Consider the following 19006-nt stretch of genomic DNA (forward strand, 5'->3'; position numbering starts at 1 on the left):
TTACAGCTGTTGATGTGTCAGGCAATATGGCTTATCTTGAAGTATTACCTCTCCTCATTGAATGTCACCATATAAATTATAATGAATTTTGCAATCCAAAAAGCATTGAACAGTGAGGCCATATGTTGCCAATTAATGAAATAATATGTAGAAAAAGATAATGTGGATCAAATGTGACGAAGATAAATGATCGGGTGAACTTTCTGTGCTTTTTAATCTACGTGACCGCAGGGAATATTAGGAATTAAAATATCATTTTTCAATATAACGTCAACATATATCATATGACTAACAGATCACATCTACTTGAAACAAATATTATATTTTGACAGTATGCAGTGTAGTGCAAACAATATTAATGCGTCAACATCAATTGCAATTGTTTTCACATGACTTGAAATTGTTCTCAAACAAATTCAGGTTGCCTATCAAAGTCATGTACCCCGTCGGCATTTAAGGATCTTATTTCTATTTAATGGGACTTCATAGTGCAGCTAAGTGGGTTGGGTTTAAGTTGAAACAGGTTTAATCAATAATTCCCATAGAGCCTTATCCCGTGTCGGTACCAGCACGCTTTTACATGCAGAGCGGCAATCCCGACATGTCTGACAGGCTTAATCTAGACACATGATATTCCATTAAACTGATAACTTATAACAAATAAAAACTAATATCTTTATGTATAGTAATATGTTTTTGGCCGTTTTGAGATTTTATTGGGCTTCTTTGGTGAAACTTGAAACTTGTTTATTTGCTTAAACGCCTATTTCTACATATAAATAGATATCCAATGGCGTTGTACAATAATGAATTAGACGATAATAAAAACAATAAAGCAATACAGACACAAGCATTAAATAACCAGTAATCAATGAGAAAATCACGAATATTTGCACACAGTACATTAGATACATAGTTCAATGCATAGTATATAAATTATATACAACATGTAATTACATGATGGGTGTTCACCAACGTGTAGACAGACAACAGCTCGTCAATATATTGGTAAATAATTCATGTGTATACGTTTTAGAACAATGCATAATAATCTCTGAAAATAGTTTTCAAATGTTTCAGATGTTTACTGAATCACTTTGTCTTAGGCTCAGCTACAGATCATTCCAAAGCTTAGGGCCAATAGTTCTAAAACTGTCACTGAATGTCTTTTTTCTTATTTAAAGTCACAACGTAACATCCTATTGATGATTCCGAGGAATGATATTATTTTTGTTATTTCGCAACAGCATTATCACACATATTATATTTCGTTGATAATTATGTTTTTTTCCCGAATTTATCATAACAAACAACAGTAGTGTTGGAATACGGTAGAACGGAAACGACCACTGTTTAATTATAATAATATCTTTAATACTTCTGAATACAATACTTATGAACAACACAATGAAGGCAATTGTGTAAAAGATGGAATTTATGTTTGCAATTACAATTAGGGTCTAAATAATTATGTATTTTTTACAAAAACAACAACAACAAAACGGAGAAATCATTATTTGATTTATAACACAGTTAAATTTTCAGCTGAAGGCCGGAGTCATCCTACTAACCGGCATTTGACTGTCAAAAACACCTGTGCACAGTCGAGTTCGCCTAAAAAAAACACAGTTGACGAAAACAAATTGCCAATTGTTTGCACATACTAGCACGACCGCCTAGGGAAAGCCTAAGGCGACATCTGTCTCAATCCCTTTAATACATGAACATATGGAAACATATAAAAACTCCGTCATAACAAGAATACCACAGTACTAACTTTGTTTCTACTGCAATAGCGTGTATATTTCTAGTCAAACACCGACCTTTTATTACACTAAAAAGAGAAGATGAACACTCTAACTTTCTGCGTTCTCGCCGCCGTAAGCTTGACTTACGCAATGTCACAGGGAGTTCCAGGTGGGGCGTCGCAGATTGGCACAGATGACGTTGAGGTGCAGGCCGCCGCTGATTTTGCAATTAGGGAACTGGGGTCGGAGTATTCCTTAGTGGAACTGACAAAGGCCTCCCGCCAGGTATGTTGCAACATATAAGTTAGTGCTGCTTAAGCTTGCGCAGAAATAGCTTACCATTCATCTTATGTCGTCATTTTAAACAAAAATTAGTACAGCTTTACTGCGACAAACTGTGAATACAGTTTCAAAATCTACTTTGGAAATACGAGATAGAACGATTTCCATACCCGATGGTGACAAGTTGTGTTTATGGTTTAATAGTAGCTAGTATTGTTAGAGCTCGTATGCCCATACATGTGTATCTATTTGTATTCTTAAATCATTTTCGTTTTTGGAAATGTTTCTCCTATATCGACATACAACGAAAGGTTTTGGTGCTCCCTCGGTTAGATAAAACGATAAATCACTGAATCAAACATTTATTCTTTATATCTATTTCTTAACGTTTTACAGTCTTTCAAATGCTGCATGCATCTGATGTCAATGATATCGTAATCTCTGATAATTTCTTAGTTTGTTTTTTTCGTTTTGTTTGGAAAGTTTCGTCAGATTCAAATTGTTGTGTATGAAAAACGTTATGTTGAGTTTCTATTGCTAAGAACACCTAAAAACACCTGACGTTTAAAAAATAGCTTTTTATCTGATGGTATCATATATTAATCGTTTTGGAAAATGGCAAATACATTCATATGTGATAAAAATTGTCAAGTGCTGGATTCAATATATTTCAACGATGTCAAATATATCTACAGGTTGTTGCGGGCTCCAAACACATCTTGGAGGCTAACGTTCGACGAGACATGGCAGACGGAGTGAGTAACAGTTTTATTACAAATTGGATGTTTAAATGATTATTTCTTAAATATATTCCGATTTGTTACATAAATATCTAAAAATGCTGTTGTATGATGATATCTAATTACTAATAAATAGGGCATTGCAAATGGTTCTTAAAAGAAAGAAATAGTATTCGCTTAAAATGTTCAATGTTTTGAATGAGTTCCGCTCATTTATGTTTCGCTATAGATCAACAGCTAAAATGATATCGAACGGAGATAAAACAAAAAAAAATCAGCTAATTTAACCCTCATATTTTTGGATACATTTTTGGAAAATGTTTTTTGCATGAATTATATCCATTTGATAGACGTAAGAGTTTTTCTGTTAAGTTCCTTTGTTCCATTTGCCTGTCTTTAAAAAAAACGTCATTAACCTTACTAGATAGTCGCTTAGCGAGAATCACAGCCAGTTTCATAGGCATTGCTGTATTCTGGCAAGATGTATACCAAATTTCTTTGGAATATCTTGAATGGGTTTTAAATTGTGGTCTAGGTTAAAACAATCGAACGTCGATGACAACTATGGAAACGAAGCCAATGCTATCCTAATACCTCGAGTTTTTATTTACTTTAGAACATTCACATTGTTGAGCTTTGGTTAAATGATGTTCCTAAGAAAGCGTGCACTCATTTGCGTTTATATTCATGTTGCCTGCCCTAGATTTTTTTATTAGTTTTTCCCGTCAACCTTCTGCATGGCAAAGATGCTGTTAAGTTAAATTATCGAAACACAATATGCATTTTTTTCTCATCACTTTTCATGTCGTTTTCAATCGATAATTTTATGGCAAAACTGTATGTTTTCTAAACAGCAGCAAAAGGATTGTCCAAATTAAGTCATGTTTGTTTTTATTCAAATATTTGTCAATAATGAAAAGTATTTGTTGCAACGATACGGAGAATTTTAAAGTAAATATTAAAATTTATACATCAATTATCATTCAAATGACATAATGCAAAACTTTATACTTCATACATAACTTCATACTTAATCATTAATCATTAATTTTGTCAATAATTATGTGTTTTATCATTCACTAACTTTCCGTAGTTTTTAAATATAATTGTTTTAACAACTTCAAAACTTTTGTGCCACAAGATACCAAAATTAGGTTTTGGTCAGTTTTAATAACATTTCAATACACACAATTTCTTTTCAGTTCACATTGATACAACCAGTGAAAATTTTGTGTTAAAATGCCATTTTGATTTTTTGTTTCATTTCAGTCCAAGAAATTCTACACTTGTACCCTGGAGACAGTGACGGCAGAATGGAAAGGCTACAAGGAGTTGACCAAGATGTGTTGCGATCTAACCCAAATAACCCCAGCCTCGCCCGTCGTTTCCAGGAAATAATGGACAAAGGGAATTTGCTAATGTTAAATCAAACAAAATCGTACGGAAAGATATCATTAACATTTACGGTTGTTTACCTTGAACGCGTTTCGAGTCGAAAGTAAAAAACTTCCTTTGTATTTCCAAAATTTTATATCATTTAGATTTTTAAACTAATAAAACAAAACCAAGAAAGTAAATTACCTTAGTTATTTCTCCCATCAAAGCAGTGTGGTCTTATATTTACTGTATTGTATTAAACCATTATGTTAAAACATACATGTGATCTGGTATATTACATCCAAACGAAAGTATGAATCAAATAAAACCGTCCCCTATAATTTTACGGTACAAATACATCAACATCGAATGCGTTCGTTTCGATTAGGTCGAATTGATAAAAGTAGAAGTTTCTCTTAACAAACTTCAAAGCAATAATCCCCCTTTCTTAACGATCATTGACTCGTTTTTTTTACCTATCCCTGTGCGGAGATTGTAGTTTTTCTATCAAATTACTACGGCTAAGAATGTCAGAGGAATCACATGTACAGCATTGTCTTGAGCCAATTTCCTGAGGTAAAAAACAACACCACTTAGACTCTAAGGACATGAAAATGAAGTTGTTTTCCTTGTTCGGGTCCAAGTAGACATTACAATCACAAATGGTTCGTATATCGTTCAAATTTGACAGCTATCAACGATTTATATTCGTTACACTGGTTTGCTTTTAGCTACTCGATGTTTGTGTGTTTCAAGAACTAAATTTCTTTAGTGTTTCAATATCCTTCAATGCTCTATGTATCAGAAATATTAGTGAGGATATGTTAACCATAGAACAACTGAGTAATTTATTACCAAGTGTGTCAATATTGTTCAACAGAAAAGTAGCAGAACTGGCGCCGACTATATTTGATATTACTCAAGATATTGCTTCAACTAACAGACCAGTTCATAAATTGCAGAACAATGTTTTCGATATTTTCCACGTTGCACGATTTCATGTGAAGTTCAATGTGTTTTATAAAATAATAATACTCTAATTGATAATGAAACTTTCCCCAAATAGATGAAGGTTACACCGTACTATTACGGCATATTACAATATCCTTTATGTTTCTAAAACTCCTACGAAGTAATCTCCCTTGGCGAGCACCAAACCCGGGTTTTGAAAAATTAACACCGGGCTTAAATGTTTGTTTTTAAAATGTCATTCGAAAGAATGAATTCCAGATAATTCCCTCTTACTGTATAGTATTCTTATCACTGTTCTAATTAATCATAAGACTGAAAGGTCTCACTAAAACAAATAAAATATACAAAGCCCGAAATTAACAGAACATGCCGGTACAAATAAAACGTGAATTTCATGCTATTGAAATTCATGTATTGTAAAAGTATTATCAACCATAATGCCATTCGGACATATGTATACATACCCAACATGTTACCATTGAAATAATAACCTTTTTTTGTTATCTTAATGCACATTTTTCTTCTAATTTTATTACGCCGACCGACTTGATGCTATGCATCTTTTTTCTTGTTGTGGATTGATTTTAATGTGTTTATTCTTTAGCATTTTGCCTTTAAATAGTTTTTCTATAAGACGCGACAACATGTGTTCAGCTTTATTCAAATGTCTTTAACAAATAAATGAAACCACTATTTTCATTCAACGTTTGACTTCTTTGAAATACAAAATTTTATCAAATTATATTAACCAGCTTTTCTTATTTTTGAAGTATGTGATGGCTTAGATATTTACAAATATTCTATGCAGTAGTTAGTTATATGAAACTATTATAGTCTTAAGGTAATATCTTATCAAGTTGTTTATATGGCTAGTTCTTGTGATGTAGCATGCACCACACATACCGCATTTACTGGGATAATACACACACAAATCAATCTTAACTCGAGACCTCGAAACTAAATACTACTTAAAACTATTGTCTTTAGCAAATTTATCAACACGAAACTAAAATTTGACATAGAAAAGAAATTTGATAGAAATTGATTTAAATGATTAATGTAAATGGTAACCATTTCGTACTACTCGATAAAGTACAATACAAAATGAAGCCTGTTTCATGTCTAATACAATCATGCTTTTGCCGAAATATGTCTTTGGCAACATTTGTATTTGTAGTTTTGAAAAAGACGCAAGTATTTGTTACTGTATTGTGAGGAAGAAATGTATCGTTTGATATGCATATAACATAATTATTGAACAGGGGCAGATTCAGGGGAACTGTTAAAGGGGTGCCTATTGTGTCGTGCGCCCCCTCCATAAATACCACGTACGAGGTTATGGTTGTTTTGAATACTTATAAAAAGTACTCATATAAAGATGTCTGCTTTTAATCTCTGAATCTTAAGCTGAGCATTTGTGTATATTTATTTTTATTTTCTTCCGATATACGCATACAAAAATCACGACAAAATAAGGCTTAATCCCCTGGTTAATTCATATTTAACATTTGGGTATTAACACTGAAACTCATTGCTCGACTCACATCAGCTATTTTATTGCATTATCTAAAAACTATTGTGTTTTAAATCGTTAGATTTTAACTATATGACGTACTCGTTGTGATATAAGAATGATATTTAATGATTTGGTTTCATTTTGTTTTAGCAACTGACATTATTTTCCAAAGTGCATAAGCATTGTATGCAAAGGTCCGGTTATACTTAAAAGGACTCAATCATTCTTCTGAACCAAACATTGTTTCTGGGTTTGCATGTAAAATCATTTTACTCTATGATTCTGTAACTTCAGAAAATACGATGAAAGTGTAAATAAATGGTTGTAGTGGAGGGCAAACCCACAATGTAGAGTCAGGAGAAACTACAGCCTTCACCACACTGCCACACGAACTTATACAGCTCAGAGGTATCCATCTATCCATTAACAAATCATGCTACATTAATTAGCTGTTTAACTTTATTAATGGTATTTAAGTTTTTTTCTTCAAAGAAAATATTTAAGAGAAGTTTCGGCTGTATCTTACTTTTGACACTGCTTATAAATTTATATACCTCTTTGTAATATTGTTTTTGTAAAAGTACATTTTACAAACCATGAGCAAGTCCATTTAAAATAACAAACACTCATCCATCCCCCCTTTATACGTCTCAAATAATATAGAATAGTTTTACAACCCAAGGACAGAACATATTAAGTAATCGATTGACACACACTTCACTTTTCAAAGCGCTTTAGAAACAACTGTATTAATTTAAACCATGCGTTATGCCATAACAAGTGCACTGTTGGCAGGGACACCGAGTTCAGCATTTACAAGTGTGATGGAGTACGGTTTAAGTTGGGTTTTCACGAGTTGCTATTTGTCTTGCGAAAACACACCTGTAAGTGTTTTGACTGAATTACAGCAATGTTCTAGCTAAAATAGCACCAGCACTTTACACTCAGGCAGTTGAATTTGATGGACGGCAGTTGATAATTCAATCAAACACAATAAACATTAATACTGTCAATGCATATGACTTCATATGATCCTATTTCTCCAGCGCCCTTCAATCACGTAAGCATATCGGTTTGCTAATGGATGCAAATTGGCTCTTGAAAAAGCATTCCCATTAAGCTATAAAAGCGTAGAAGAATAATTGATTCGGTTACCATAAGTATAATCCGTATCAAAAACACTATATTCTGAGGATGTTTTCGTCGAAATGGAAACTGTTAACCGTAGTTTAATTAATCTTCAGATATACGACATTCAAATGTAAAAGCCTTCCACACGTTTTGCTGAAACCTTTGGTCTATTCAAATCTAGTGTATGTGTGTATGTATGTAAAAGTGGAAATTATCCTTATAATACTTCCAAATCAATAATGACACTACTATTCAGAAAAAAATAGTACAACATTGTCTTCAAAATCAACAGTATGTACTTTATGTGCATTACTTAATGGCCAGATGAATTGTTGTAAGCAATTTCAATGATTGTTAAAACATCTTTTTATTTAAGAAGATCCATTTTTTTAACTTCAGCATTGTCAAGGTGGAGTTGGGTAAGGTGTCCTTGTTGTTTGCTCTTGGCCTTCTCAACATTTAAGTGGTCTTCCCTTTCCCTTTGTGCCACTTTTACTTATGACATTTCAGCACGGTTCAAAACACTTAGTGTTTGAAGTAGACTCAACTTGCTCTATGTTTTCTAGATTTTAGTGACCACCTTGTGTCTCTTCTCCAACTGTCAATGCTTCAACTTCGTACTTTACCTTCAATCGTGTTATGTTTACCACATGATTGTAGTCAAAACATGATCTGACTTAAATGCGGTTAGATTCGTGTACATTGGGTTGCCAGCCTCTGAAAAGGGTATTCAACTACCAAAGCCGTGTGTAAATACATTAATTTATTGTTTTCTGTTATGAGCAAAATTTAAACCAGAGAAAGGTTTGATGCAAGTGCCCCCCCCCCCCTCCTTTTATAGTCCACGTTCTTCTGATGGCCACCTCTCTCTGTGTTGCTTTTATTACGGATGTAACCCTCATCAACACATCTGTTTATTCTTTGTGGTCGCATCTGAACATGTTGAGGGGGTTATAACAAAATATATGTAAGTGTTTTTGCAGTATGCTGTTTAAACATGTTCATTGTCTATGATTGTTTGATTAAACCAAATGAGGAATGAAATGTACACTCGAATGAATCTCAACGAACAACTGAATGTTCAATGGCATAAATACAACAGCGTTGTTTGCCTTTCAGTAAATAGAAGGTTTGTCACTTTGGTTTGATGAGAAACACAACAATTGAGTTCTACCCGTATATCCAAACATTATTAATACATGTATTGCTTTGTGTAAGCGATTATTTGTCACTTGAAAAGACACAACTCATACACGTTCACAGTGTATTATCTGAGATAAAGCGTTTTGCACAATGAGCTCTTTTGCGCGCATCGCTATAATTTTTGAAACCAACAACCAACCCGAACGCAGTTGTTCTACATCCGCACATATTGTTATGATCGCCTGGAAACTATTGCATTATAATATTGGTGCACTTGTTCCTAAACTAGTTCAAGGCCCATCAATTGTGAATCTGTAATACCTGTTTTAAAATAATTGCGCGATTTCGCCTGTATTATCGCTGTATCTTGGTAATGTTGAGAAAGTGTAGAAGGTGCATGTATCATCTGTTACCTCATCAATTATTCTTAACTTGTTTTTGGTATTTTGACAATAATTAAACAGTTTTTTAACCATTTTGGCGCAGCAACTGACTATTATAGCAAAGTATTTATGAAGATTAAAGCGTCACATATTTAAACTAGATTATAAAAATGTATCACTGCCCGTCTATGCAAACAAAACGCATGTCAAGTATTCCCATTATCATTTGTCTGAAGTTAAGTGACGGTCTTCTTATCGGGAACCCAAATTATCTATTAAAATAATATTTGACTTAATAACGCATATTTTCTGTAGATACTTATGTATGCAAGTAAGTTCAAGTTTGTAGTATTCTTTGACATTTAAGATTGAACACTTCATCAACCTGATTTTGTGTAAAATTAACTTTCTATCTTGTGTCAGTTCAGATGTGGAATGTTGTCATTTATAATAGAGACAGGTTGGTTTGTCGGTGCACAGATTGATCAAAGACTTTGTGCCAATGGGTCCGCGGAGGACATTTTATGTTCTTGTGTCTATATAAGCGATTGAGAACTGTACAATTCAGTGTTATGTTCAATCAAGTGAACGATCTGATAATAAATGAAAACTCTCTCATTAAATGTCTTATTATCCACGATGCTTAATTCCTTAGTCATCCAACCTTAATCAGAAAAAGTGTTATGTATAGATAGATCAACACATATAATGTATGTTCTGTAACCCGTTCAATATCGATGTAGTCCGTTCAAGATAACATTTATCATTTCAACATTATAAACATTATAAACTTTTGTCATATTTCGATTATCTGTATAATATATTCGTTGTATATCAATATGCATCTTTAACCTGAATTCGTGTAAACTTCTCTAATGTGTGACTCACAGGCTTATATGGCCGGGTTTATATGTTCGACTATTTATGTCTTGTAATTTCTGTTCTGAGCTGGTGTATGCACATAACACAAAAATAAACAATTACTAACTTACTTACTTACTTACTGTATAAACAGTATATCAACAGATGAAACGTGTGAAAAGGACAACAGTATAAACTCCATATACTTCAGCGTGAAACATAATTATGTCGGAAATCCTCAGATAAGTGTTCACATAATATTTTGACATAGCATTCTCTAAAACATAAATACAATTAAAGGGCATGTAAATCATGTAGTTGGCAACATATCACAATTCTTTGTTAATATGCGATTATTCTTGTGACTTAACCTTTGTCAATACACTCTTACAGATATCAAATACTACGTTTATACCGCAAAAATGAATAGCGTCACTTTAAGGCCGAATTCGCCAAAATCAGAATTCTTGTATTTTGCTGTAATTTTCTTTCCGCACCGCGGTAATTTTTGTGCTTCGATTTCACATTCTGCCTCGAGTTAATTCCCGGAGATAACATAAAAAACACCGGAAAACTTTGTGTCTAGAATATTAATTTAATTAGACGATCTCTTAACAACCTAGACATTCGCTGTAAATTCAAGGAATATGTGTTGTGCATGCTTTACGGTTCTATAATATGGGCTTAGTAATGCGCTTTGATCAGGGATATGATATTAAACACTAGTGAATGTTTTCAGGATCGGATTTCATGAGGTGATACCATCAGTGAAATCAATATTTGCACAATCCTCGAGCGTCGAATACGATATTCCTTATCAAAGCGGAATTATAATAACCTTTCATTGTATATATAACTTGAATAAATCACCTTAAAGACAAAATAATTCATAATACAAGTCATTTTGGTCACACACTATATTTTTGGAATGTCCTCTTAAAATCATGCAAAAATACTTGTTATGACGTGACGTCAGCAGAGTGGAATATGACCGTATTGCACTTGAGTGACATACATCTAAAACAACAAAGCATTACCTACTAAGTTTAAATGTTCTTTCGTCGATGTGCACCATCTGTTTATTTCTCTCGTTTTGTAAATTTTTCACAAATTAAGAACTGAAATTAATGTTTAAACAATAATACGTGTATTAAATGTCAGCCGCATGTTTCATGTCACCATTGTCGTTGATCATGCTTTGCTTCTTCTGGAACTGCCTTAATTGTATTTGCTATGTTTTTGACATGTGGTTTAACGCCTTAAAATAATTGTCAAGTGTACAATATTTCAGAGCCAACTTTGATGCACATACATGCTATAAAAGCACTTTTCAATATGTGTTTTTACAGCTTTTGTCCATTTCATAACCTAAGATTCATGATTTAATCTCCATAGCATTGTTAATTTACATCAGTGGTGATTGCTATTTCATTACTTATCCTTAAATATTTAAAATAATGCAAATTATTCACAAGAGGTCTCTGGCTGTATTGTTTTATTTGACAGTCAAGGTTTGTATCATATGTTAATAGTTTATGTTTTTAATGTTGTTAACAACTCTTAGTAAATGCACAAGTAGGTTATCACAAAAACATAAACAAAACAATATTCACAGAACGACAAAATGTGTATTTCTTTCAAATGTACATTTAACATTATTACATCATTCGTTGTATATTTAAAGTGGCACTCGTATTTAAAATTAATATATACACATATATTTCAAAAATAATATTTGAGTGATGAACTTTTAACTTCTTACTAAAAAAAGGCATTTATAGAGAATGTTAATTACTTATTACTGATATTAACAAGATTGTAACCATGTATTTAATTGCTGAAAACGTACATATATTAAATGACTGGTGGGCTCTAAAAGATTTACAGTGGTCAACACTCGTCTCACAAGTCAGAAATGCCGTGTTTTCTGCACTTCTCTTTCAAATTAAGCACGCTTTCCTTCAAAGGAACAATTGTTTTCAATATTTATTATCCTTTTTTCGTATTTATTTTTTGGTCTATTTTTTTGGTAGTAAGAGTGCATCTATAACAAGGTCACACCCATACGAGGGGTGATCCGGAATTACGTGGACTTCTTACATATTTTCTATATTTTTCGTCCAAATCATTTTAAATTTCAAGAATATCTTATTCACAGTATTCTGCATAGACGGTATGAATTTTAGATATGTAAATATAATGAGTATTGAAAAATTACAGGTTTTAAAATAACTCGTTTATTATGTTATTCTTTTAACTTAAAAATGTAGAAATGCATCTTAAATATTCACTGTAAGATTTGGGCAAACCGTTTATTTAAATGACAAAAATAAAAGTAAGTACTCTCCCTTAAAAGAGTACTGTCCCTCAGTTGTAATCTAACATATTGAGTTTATTTACATAGCTGTTTTAGCTTTTTGTTCTTAGCGTAAGTAAGACAAAGATAACTAAACAATCCCTATTATGAATACATTACATTTTAAAAAAGTTATTTAGTTAACACTGAATTATGTATTACAAAACTCAAGTATTTGATTGGTTGTTATAGTCGGATAATTCGTAAAAAGTAAAAAGTTAGTGACAAGTTTGCCATTACAAACAACACAAATATAACCTAAAATGCACCAGTTTGTCAGACCAGCAAGGTCTTTCCCCAACCCGTCGAGTATATTGAGAAAAGAAGATCGAAAGCAAATGATAACTTGAGCATGTTTTTTTTATAATCCAGTCGGTGTAAAAACATGTTTAGTGTTTCATTGTTTGCTGTTTGAATAACACTAATATCATTCTTTTGGTCATCATATTGACGGTATGTTTTATCTTGTACCTTAATTTGTGGAAGCAAACAAGCTATTTAATACATATTCATTTTAAACATAGCAAGATGGACCAAGTTAAGACAATAACATAGGTTTTCCATTCATTTTGGTTCCTTTCATTTGACTGAGAACTTAATCATGTTGATATGATATGCAGTAAGAGTCAATTCTTAAAAAAAAAAGAATTCGACGAAACATTGAAAGAAAAATCCACAAAACTTGTTTTATCTCGATGTTGGGTGACACAGACAGAAACGGACAGAAAAAAATATAAAAAACTATTTCATGTTACAGACGTATGTGAAGCTTTCATTTAAACTTAGATATAAGTGCGTAACTAACTGATTTAATATAATTAATGTATTCGATAAGCTGCCAATGAGTATAATATATATTAGTCAACATCGTTCAAACCAATACAAAAATAGATAAATATAGTTTATGAGGATCAGCGCAATTTGATGGAGTAATATCTTCATTGAGCTTATGTAAAAGGTAGTTTTATTTCAACCAAGGATATAAAAGTTTACTATACAGGGATTTTAAGATGAAATAAAACTTTGTTAAAGGCTATTCATCAATAACAATAATGTCCTCAAACATGTAGAGTGATGGTATTCTAATATGTATTATCAATGAAACAAAAACTTACGTGAAAACATACGTATGTTTTCTTACCCTCAGGTTTGCATTGCTCTACGTTATTATGCCACTGGGGCATTTTTCGATGTGGTAGGGGACACCATGGGGCGCGACAAGGCGACAGTTTGTCGCGTGGTAAAACATGTAACAGAAGGTCTTGTAGAGATGAAAGATCGCTTTATACGTTGGCCGACTAGAATGGACACCCGTCGCAACATTATGGCAGGGTTTGCGGATGTAGCTGGGATTCCAAATGTGATTGGTGCGAAATCATCCATATGTATTAAAAAATATAAAAATTATGAGTGTAACCAACATCACATTATCACTGATACGTTCATATGTTGCATTAATTTTGGTTCAATTCATTCATTTTTTATTTATTTTTTAAAGCTGTTAAATTTATCATTAATCTTAAAAACAAATATTTGTAGATGGATTAAAGAATTTCCTTTTCGTTTCATAGTGATCAATTTATATTAATTATGCTCATTTGTAATAAAATGTGTTTCGACAACAGGTGCCATTGATGGATCACATGTTGAAATTACGAAGCCAGGCCCAACAGAAGAAAGGCCGTTCATTAACAGGAAGGGAAGGGCATCCATAAATGTAATGGCAGTTTGTGATAATAAAGGTACATAATATTGCAATACATTATTCAGGTGAATCCTGTTTTAATTGATCACGTATGTGTTTATCATAAACTATCGTGTGTATTGCATATTAACTGAGTATTCCGCCCGATTTTGAAAAGTAAAAGTCTGAATCTGAATTTTCGCCTATTGGAAAGGATTAATATCATTTAGTGATTTGGTCAGAAGGACACTGACCTCAAAATTATGTTTTGTGTATTAACATCAGTATTTGAATTTATATTTGAAGATGTAGGATGAGCTGGGTCTTATGTTTATCAAGGTGAAATCCTTTTTTAAAAGATAACAATTAACTTGGTAATTTGACCTTATGATCCCATAATCAATCGTCTGTTGATGAAGGTCAGTGAATTAACCTTATTTTCAGGAAGATTTACTTTCATAAACGCAGAATGGCCGGGCTCTGCGCATGACAGTTTTGTTTTTCGAGCGTCTTCGCTACAGGACTTTCTGGAGGAAAATATTCATACACTTGAAGATGGTGTTCTACTTGCTGACAGCGGGTAGGTCCACATTAAAACTTTTGGGCAACACACAATATACACAAACATTTGAAAGATAAAAAAAAATTGAATATAATTATTATTACAACAGTATATCACACTGTTATAATGTATATTTCAAACCTTTGAATTCAATATGTTTACCATATGAGATCAATTAAAACATTATTAATACTCAGAATGAATAGTGTCATCTTTTTAACACAGTATTATTTTCAGAACTGATGATCTCCCCCTGTTTCTTATCTGCTATAGTCCAATCTGAAACAACAAATTATAACATTATTAACAGCCACAAGATTAAAGTATTTCTCTCTCTTGTCTTTTTTAAGATATGCTTGTTCGCGTTACATGTTGACGCCGTACAGAGTCTCTGATACACCGGTGAAAACCAGATTCAACAGAGCCCACTGCCGTTCGAGGGTTGTTATAGAAAGAACATTTGGTAGATGGAAGAGAAGATTCTCCGTCATGTGCAAGAAGGTCTGTTTGATAGATTAATTTAGGTTATGTAATAATGCTATATATCTTTAAAAAAAAGGATATAAAAAAGGATATATATATAAGCTCGAAGCTTTGCCTATATATGTTAAGTTATTCAATTTGTTTTATATACTATACTCTAGGTAAGGAAGACACCCGCTCAAGCATGTAGAGAGATTGTCGCTTGCGCAGCATTGCATAACATTGCCATGTTGTTTGGTGAACCTGACGTTGATGACGGCGATGTGGATGAACTTCCACTTATACCCTATGTTGGTGGTGAAAATGGATTTGCCATCCGTGACCATATTGCGCAGGCCTATTTTGGATAGGAACATTTCCTATTGGAAGGAAGCATGCAGCTGGTGCTATGTTGTTGTTTTGATGTAACAAAGTAAAGTTACGTGTTCTATGCATTTCTGTTAACTGATCCACTTACCCTATTCGTCACAAACTAATGGAATTATGTCCATGTCATCCTTCCCCTTCAACTCTGTCTGCAAAGCTTTAAACAGCTTCCTTTTCTCCCTAGACGTTGCGATCTTTTCCCTCAAAAGTTCCATCTCCAGCTCAACTTTTTTATTTTGTCCTTCGAACCATTCCAGTTGAGCTGTCTGCACCTTTTCCTGGAGAGATGTTCTGCAAGGATAACATGTTAATGAAAAAAAAAACATTAATTAAAATTTAAAATTATTGTATCTAATAACTAAATAAAACAACATTTGCAGCGTTGCCCATCTATTGCTTATTCAGCTTGTATTTGAAACCAAGGTTATTGAAGGTAGTATCATCTTCATATCTAGACGAAAACATTCAATGCGATAAATACAATGTTATTATGTCTATTCACGTCTTGTTGCATAAATATACAGCTACATATTTCATTCCAGAGTTCAAATAAGTTAGCATTCCATTTTAAAGTTAACAATTCCTTATATGTATAAAATTGCTTACTTCATTTTTTTCACTTGCTGATTACTCGAGGATTGCATTCTACTTTGGAATTCCTTGCCGGTGGACTGGCTTCCTCTGTCTAATTCTATCGTCTGATATGAGAAAGCAAATTAAGATATAGAATTAATACACATTGGATAGAATTATTGTTTTGTTTTACAAGTCATGATTTTGGCTTCGTATGTGTGTACCTTACTTTCAATGTAATAAAATATATATCTTGCAGCTGCGTTTGACAGTAAGTTATAACCCTAAATAACACCCATTTAATTATATATTTTATTTCAGAATTTGTTTCCTCCTTCAGCCTCTAAATCCATGAACATTTTTAATACAGCCTAGAAAATAATTTTAATTTCTTACGTCCAAATCGAACACTGCACGTCTCTCTGCTTCTGACTGTAAATGTATAAAGCATACATCGAAGTGTACTATTTAAGAATAGGGTGTGATTACATGTTCACTCTTTAATGATCAATTGTTGATATATAATTCAATTTTAATTGCTAAAAATTAAGGTATTTAATTCATAAATGTATACATTATATCAACATGATAATTTACAATTGAATAAAATAAACATACATCTGATTCTGGTATGACTTGAATAACCACATCACCATTTGGCAGCTCATCGACCTTTAATTCTGAAAATATATGTTATGTTTATTTTTTAAAGTTACATCGATGATAGATGAAACAAAGTTAAATTGAAAGGATAAAATAAAATCCATTGTATCTAATGTGCTGTATCGAAGCAGTTCAATACTAATAACCGTCTCAAAATTTGGATTTTATTTATACAATGGGTTATGGTGACCCCATGTCAGGGCCTCAGATATCAAGGGAAGGCGCTGTCATGAAATATAGAATTGCTTGATTATAATTTTAAATAAATAAATTAATAGATCTAAACAAAATGATATAAATGCTTGCAAAAGATACATTTAACATGTATCACATTTATTTGTTTACAACTGTTTGTGATTTAATGATTATTTCATCGTGTTAAAAGTTTGTGACATTCGAATTTTAATAACATAAACCGGTTAAACCATTCTACAATCAAGTGGCACATGAATCATGACAGAAGTTGGCAAGCGCTGGAAGAAAAAATCGCTTTACTGGATAATATTTGAAGCTGCGACACGTAGCATGTATTTGCAAAGGTATGAACTTATGTCATGGACAATTGACTATGGTAAATTATCATGACATCTTTTCATTATTCAAGGATTTGTCATATTCACACTCCACATGGAAACAAAATGGAGGTAGGAATTCCATTTTCTATTTTTAGAACATGTCGAGTTCATTTGTGTATCTTTTTAGCAGACGGAAATATTTTAATAAGCATTTGATAGTGTAGAAATATATCTGTAAATAAACATGATACTTAATGAATTAAGTAGTACTTGATGATTAAATCTATAAATAAACAATGAATTAAGAAGTCTTATACCCTTCTCTGCTGCAATTGTGGTTTCTAGCCCACCAGGAATCCCACTGAAGCCTGGGTCTGCCTTATTGATGTTAATAAGGCGGAGCACCTCCTCGGGCGGTTTTTCAGATGGTGGTCCACCCCCTGTTCCCTTCAAATGCTTTCTTTGTTGCATTTCTGTTGACTTTGCAACCCGGTTCAAGTTGTGAAATTTGTTTCTCACATCTTTTCCTGTTCTTATCCCAACTCCAGCAAGTGAAACAGCACTTCCAATACAATCCCACATCTTTTGTTTCGCATCTTGTGATACCTTTGCGTTATTTAATTTGTCCTTTACTTTTTCATATTCAGTTATGAGAATTTCCCTCTCATATGCACTAAAGTTGCAACCTCTTTTCTTATTTTTTTCTGACAATGACAAAGTGTTGTCTGCTTGGGCAGCCATTATGTTTTTTCAATGCATTGTGGGTAATACTTTATGCATTTAAATGCATTGTGGGAAAAAGCAAATGCATTATGGGTCAACCCCATTATACATTTGTCGCTTAAAATTTAGCGATATCGCTAAACTTCCTAGCGATATCGTTAAATAGTTTAACGATTATTAGTTAGCGATAGCGATAACAATAGTCTGAACAATCGGAATTTTAACAATTTGTTAGCAAGCGATACATAAAAAATGTAGCGATTGTTAATTTGACGATTCGCTAACTTTTAGCGACTTTCTGAACAATCGTGCCATTGACTATATCTAAATTCTAAGAAAAATCTTATTTTGACACGACCAATCATTTTTCTCCATACCTTTGTTTAATGTTGATAGTGATTGCGTTACATTTCAATGTTGTTAGTGACATATTTGTTTAAATAAAACATGGAAATATCCCTAAACGAATACATTTCATATCAAATTCTGCATCGAAATCGCGATTTCTGTGTCAATAAGCATTTATATATGGATTTTAATGTAAATAGAATGTATATAACTTGAATTCGCAATTGCCCAAATATGCCGTTATTTTTGCGGGAAGTTTACGTGCTTGTGTCTTCGTTCTTATTTCAGGTATCATGCGTTGGACCAAAAGCAACGCAAGCGGAAGTCAGAACGGAGGTCAGCACGTGTGTTTCAATCATAGACCGGCCACGTCCCGTCCGGGAGCTTTACCTCGTGGATTATGAGTTTGCCTCATGTGCGTTACGGACTAGCATAAATTGAATCCTTTAAAATGCGACCTTTTGAAAGTGAGCGTTTTAGAACTTTACAATGTACATGTACAAATATGTAAAATGTAGACATGTCTAAGGAATACAGATTGAGCATATTAAATACATCTTTCCTTGTGGTTACGTTTTTC

The 19006-nt window shown here is 32.8% G+C and overlaps 3 protein-coding genes across 3 annotated transcripts; 2 read left to right on the forward strand and 1 right to left on the reverse strand.

Annotated features, from left to right (window-relative positions):
* The first annotated feature begins 1810 nt into the window (after positions 1-1810).
* On the forward strand, positions 1811-4289 carry LOC128205535 (cystatin-like). Its single transcript, XM_052907267.1, has 3 exons — positions 1811-2033; positions 2726-2785; positions 4040-4289. The coding sequence occupies exons 1-3, from the start codon at positions 1848-1850 to the stop codon at positions 4166-4168; spliced, it is 375 nt and encodes a 124-aa protein (XP_052763227.1). The 5' UTR covers positions 1811-1847; the 3' UTR covers positions 4169-4289.
* A 9362-nt stretch (positions 4290-13651) lies between these two features.
* LOC128204668 (putative nuclease HARBI1) lies at positions 13652-15588 on the forward strand. The gene is made up of 5 exons (XM_052906067.1): positions 13652-13876; positions 14135-14251; positions 14638-14773; positions 15106-15256; positions 15400-15588. Exons 1-5 carry the CDS (start codon positions 13717-13719, stop codon positions 15586-15588), a joined length of 753 nt encoding a protein of 250 aa, XP_052762027.1. The 5' UTR covers positions 13652-13716.
* On the reverse strand, positions 14760-18362 carry LOC128205532 (uncharacterized). Its single transcript, XM_052907263.1, has 6 exons — positions 17673-18362; positions 16796-16857; positions 16574-16609; positions 16211-16302; positions 15696-15895; positions 14760-15034 (listed from the first exon to the last, which is right to left on the reverse strand). The coding sequence occupies exons 1-5, from the start codon at positions 18094-18096 to the stop codon at positions 15697-15699; spliced, it is 813 nt and encodes a 270-aa protein (XP_052763223.1). The 5' UTR covers positions 18097-18362; the 3' UTR covers positions 14760-15034; position 15696.
* Positions 18363-19006: the final 644 nt, after the last annotated feature.

This window comes from Mya arenaria, chromosome 10 (genome assembly GCF_026914265.1).
Source record: "Mya arenaria isolate MELC-2E11 chromosome 10, ASM2691426v1".
In the NCBI taxonomy this organism is placed as follows: Eukaryota; Metazoa; Mollusca; class Bivalvia; order Myida; family Myidae; genus Mya; species Mya arenaria.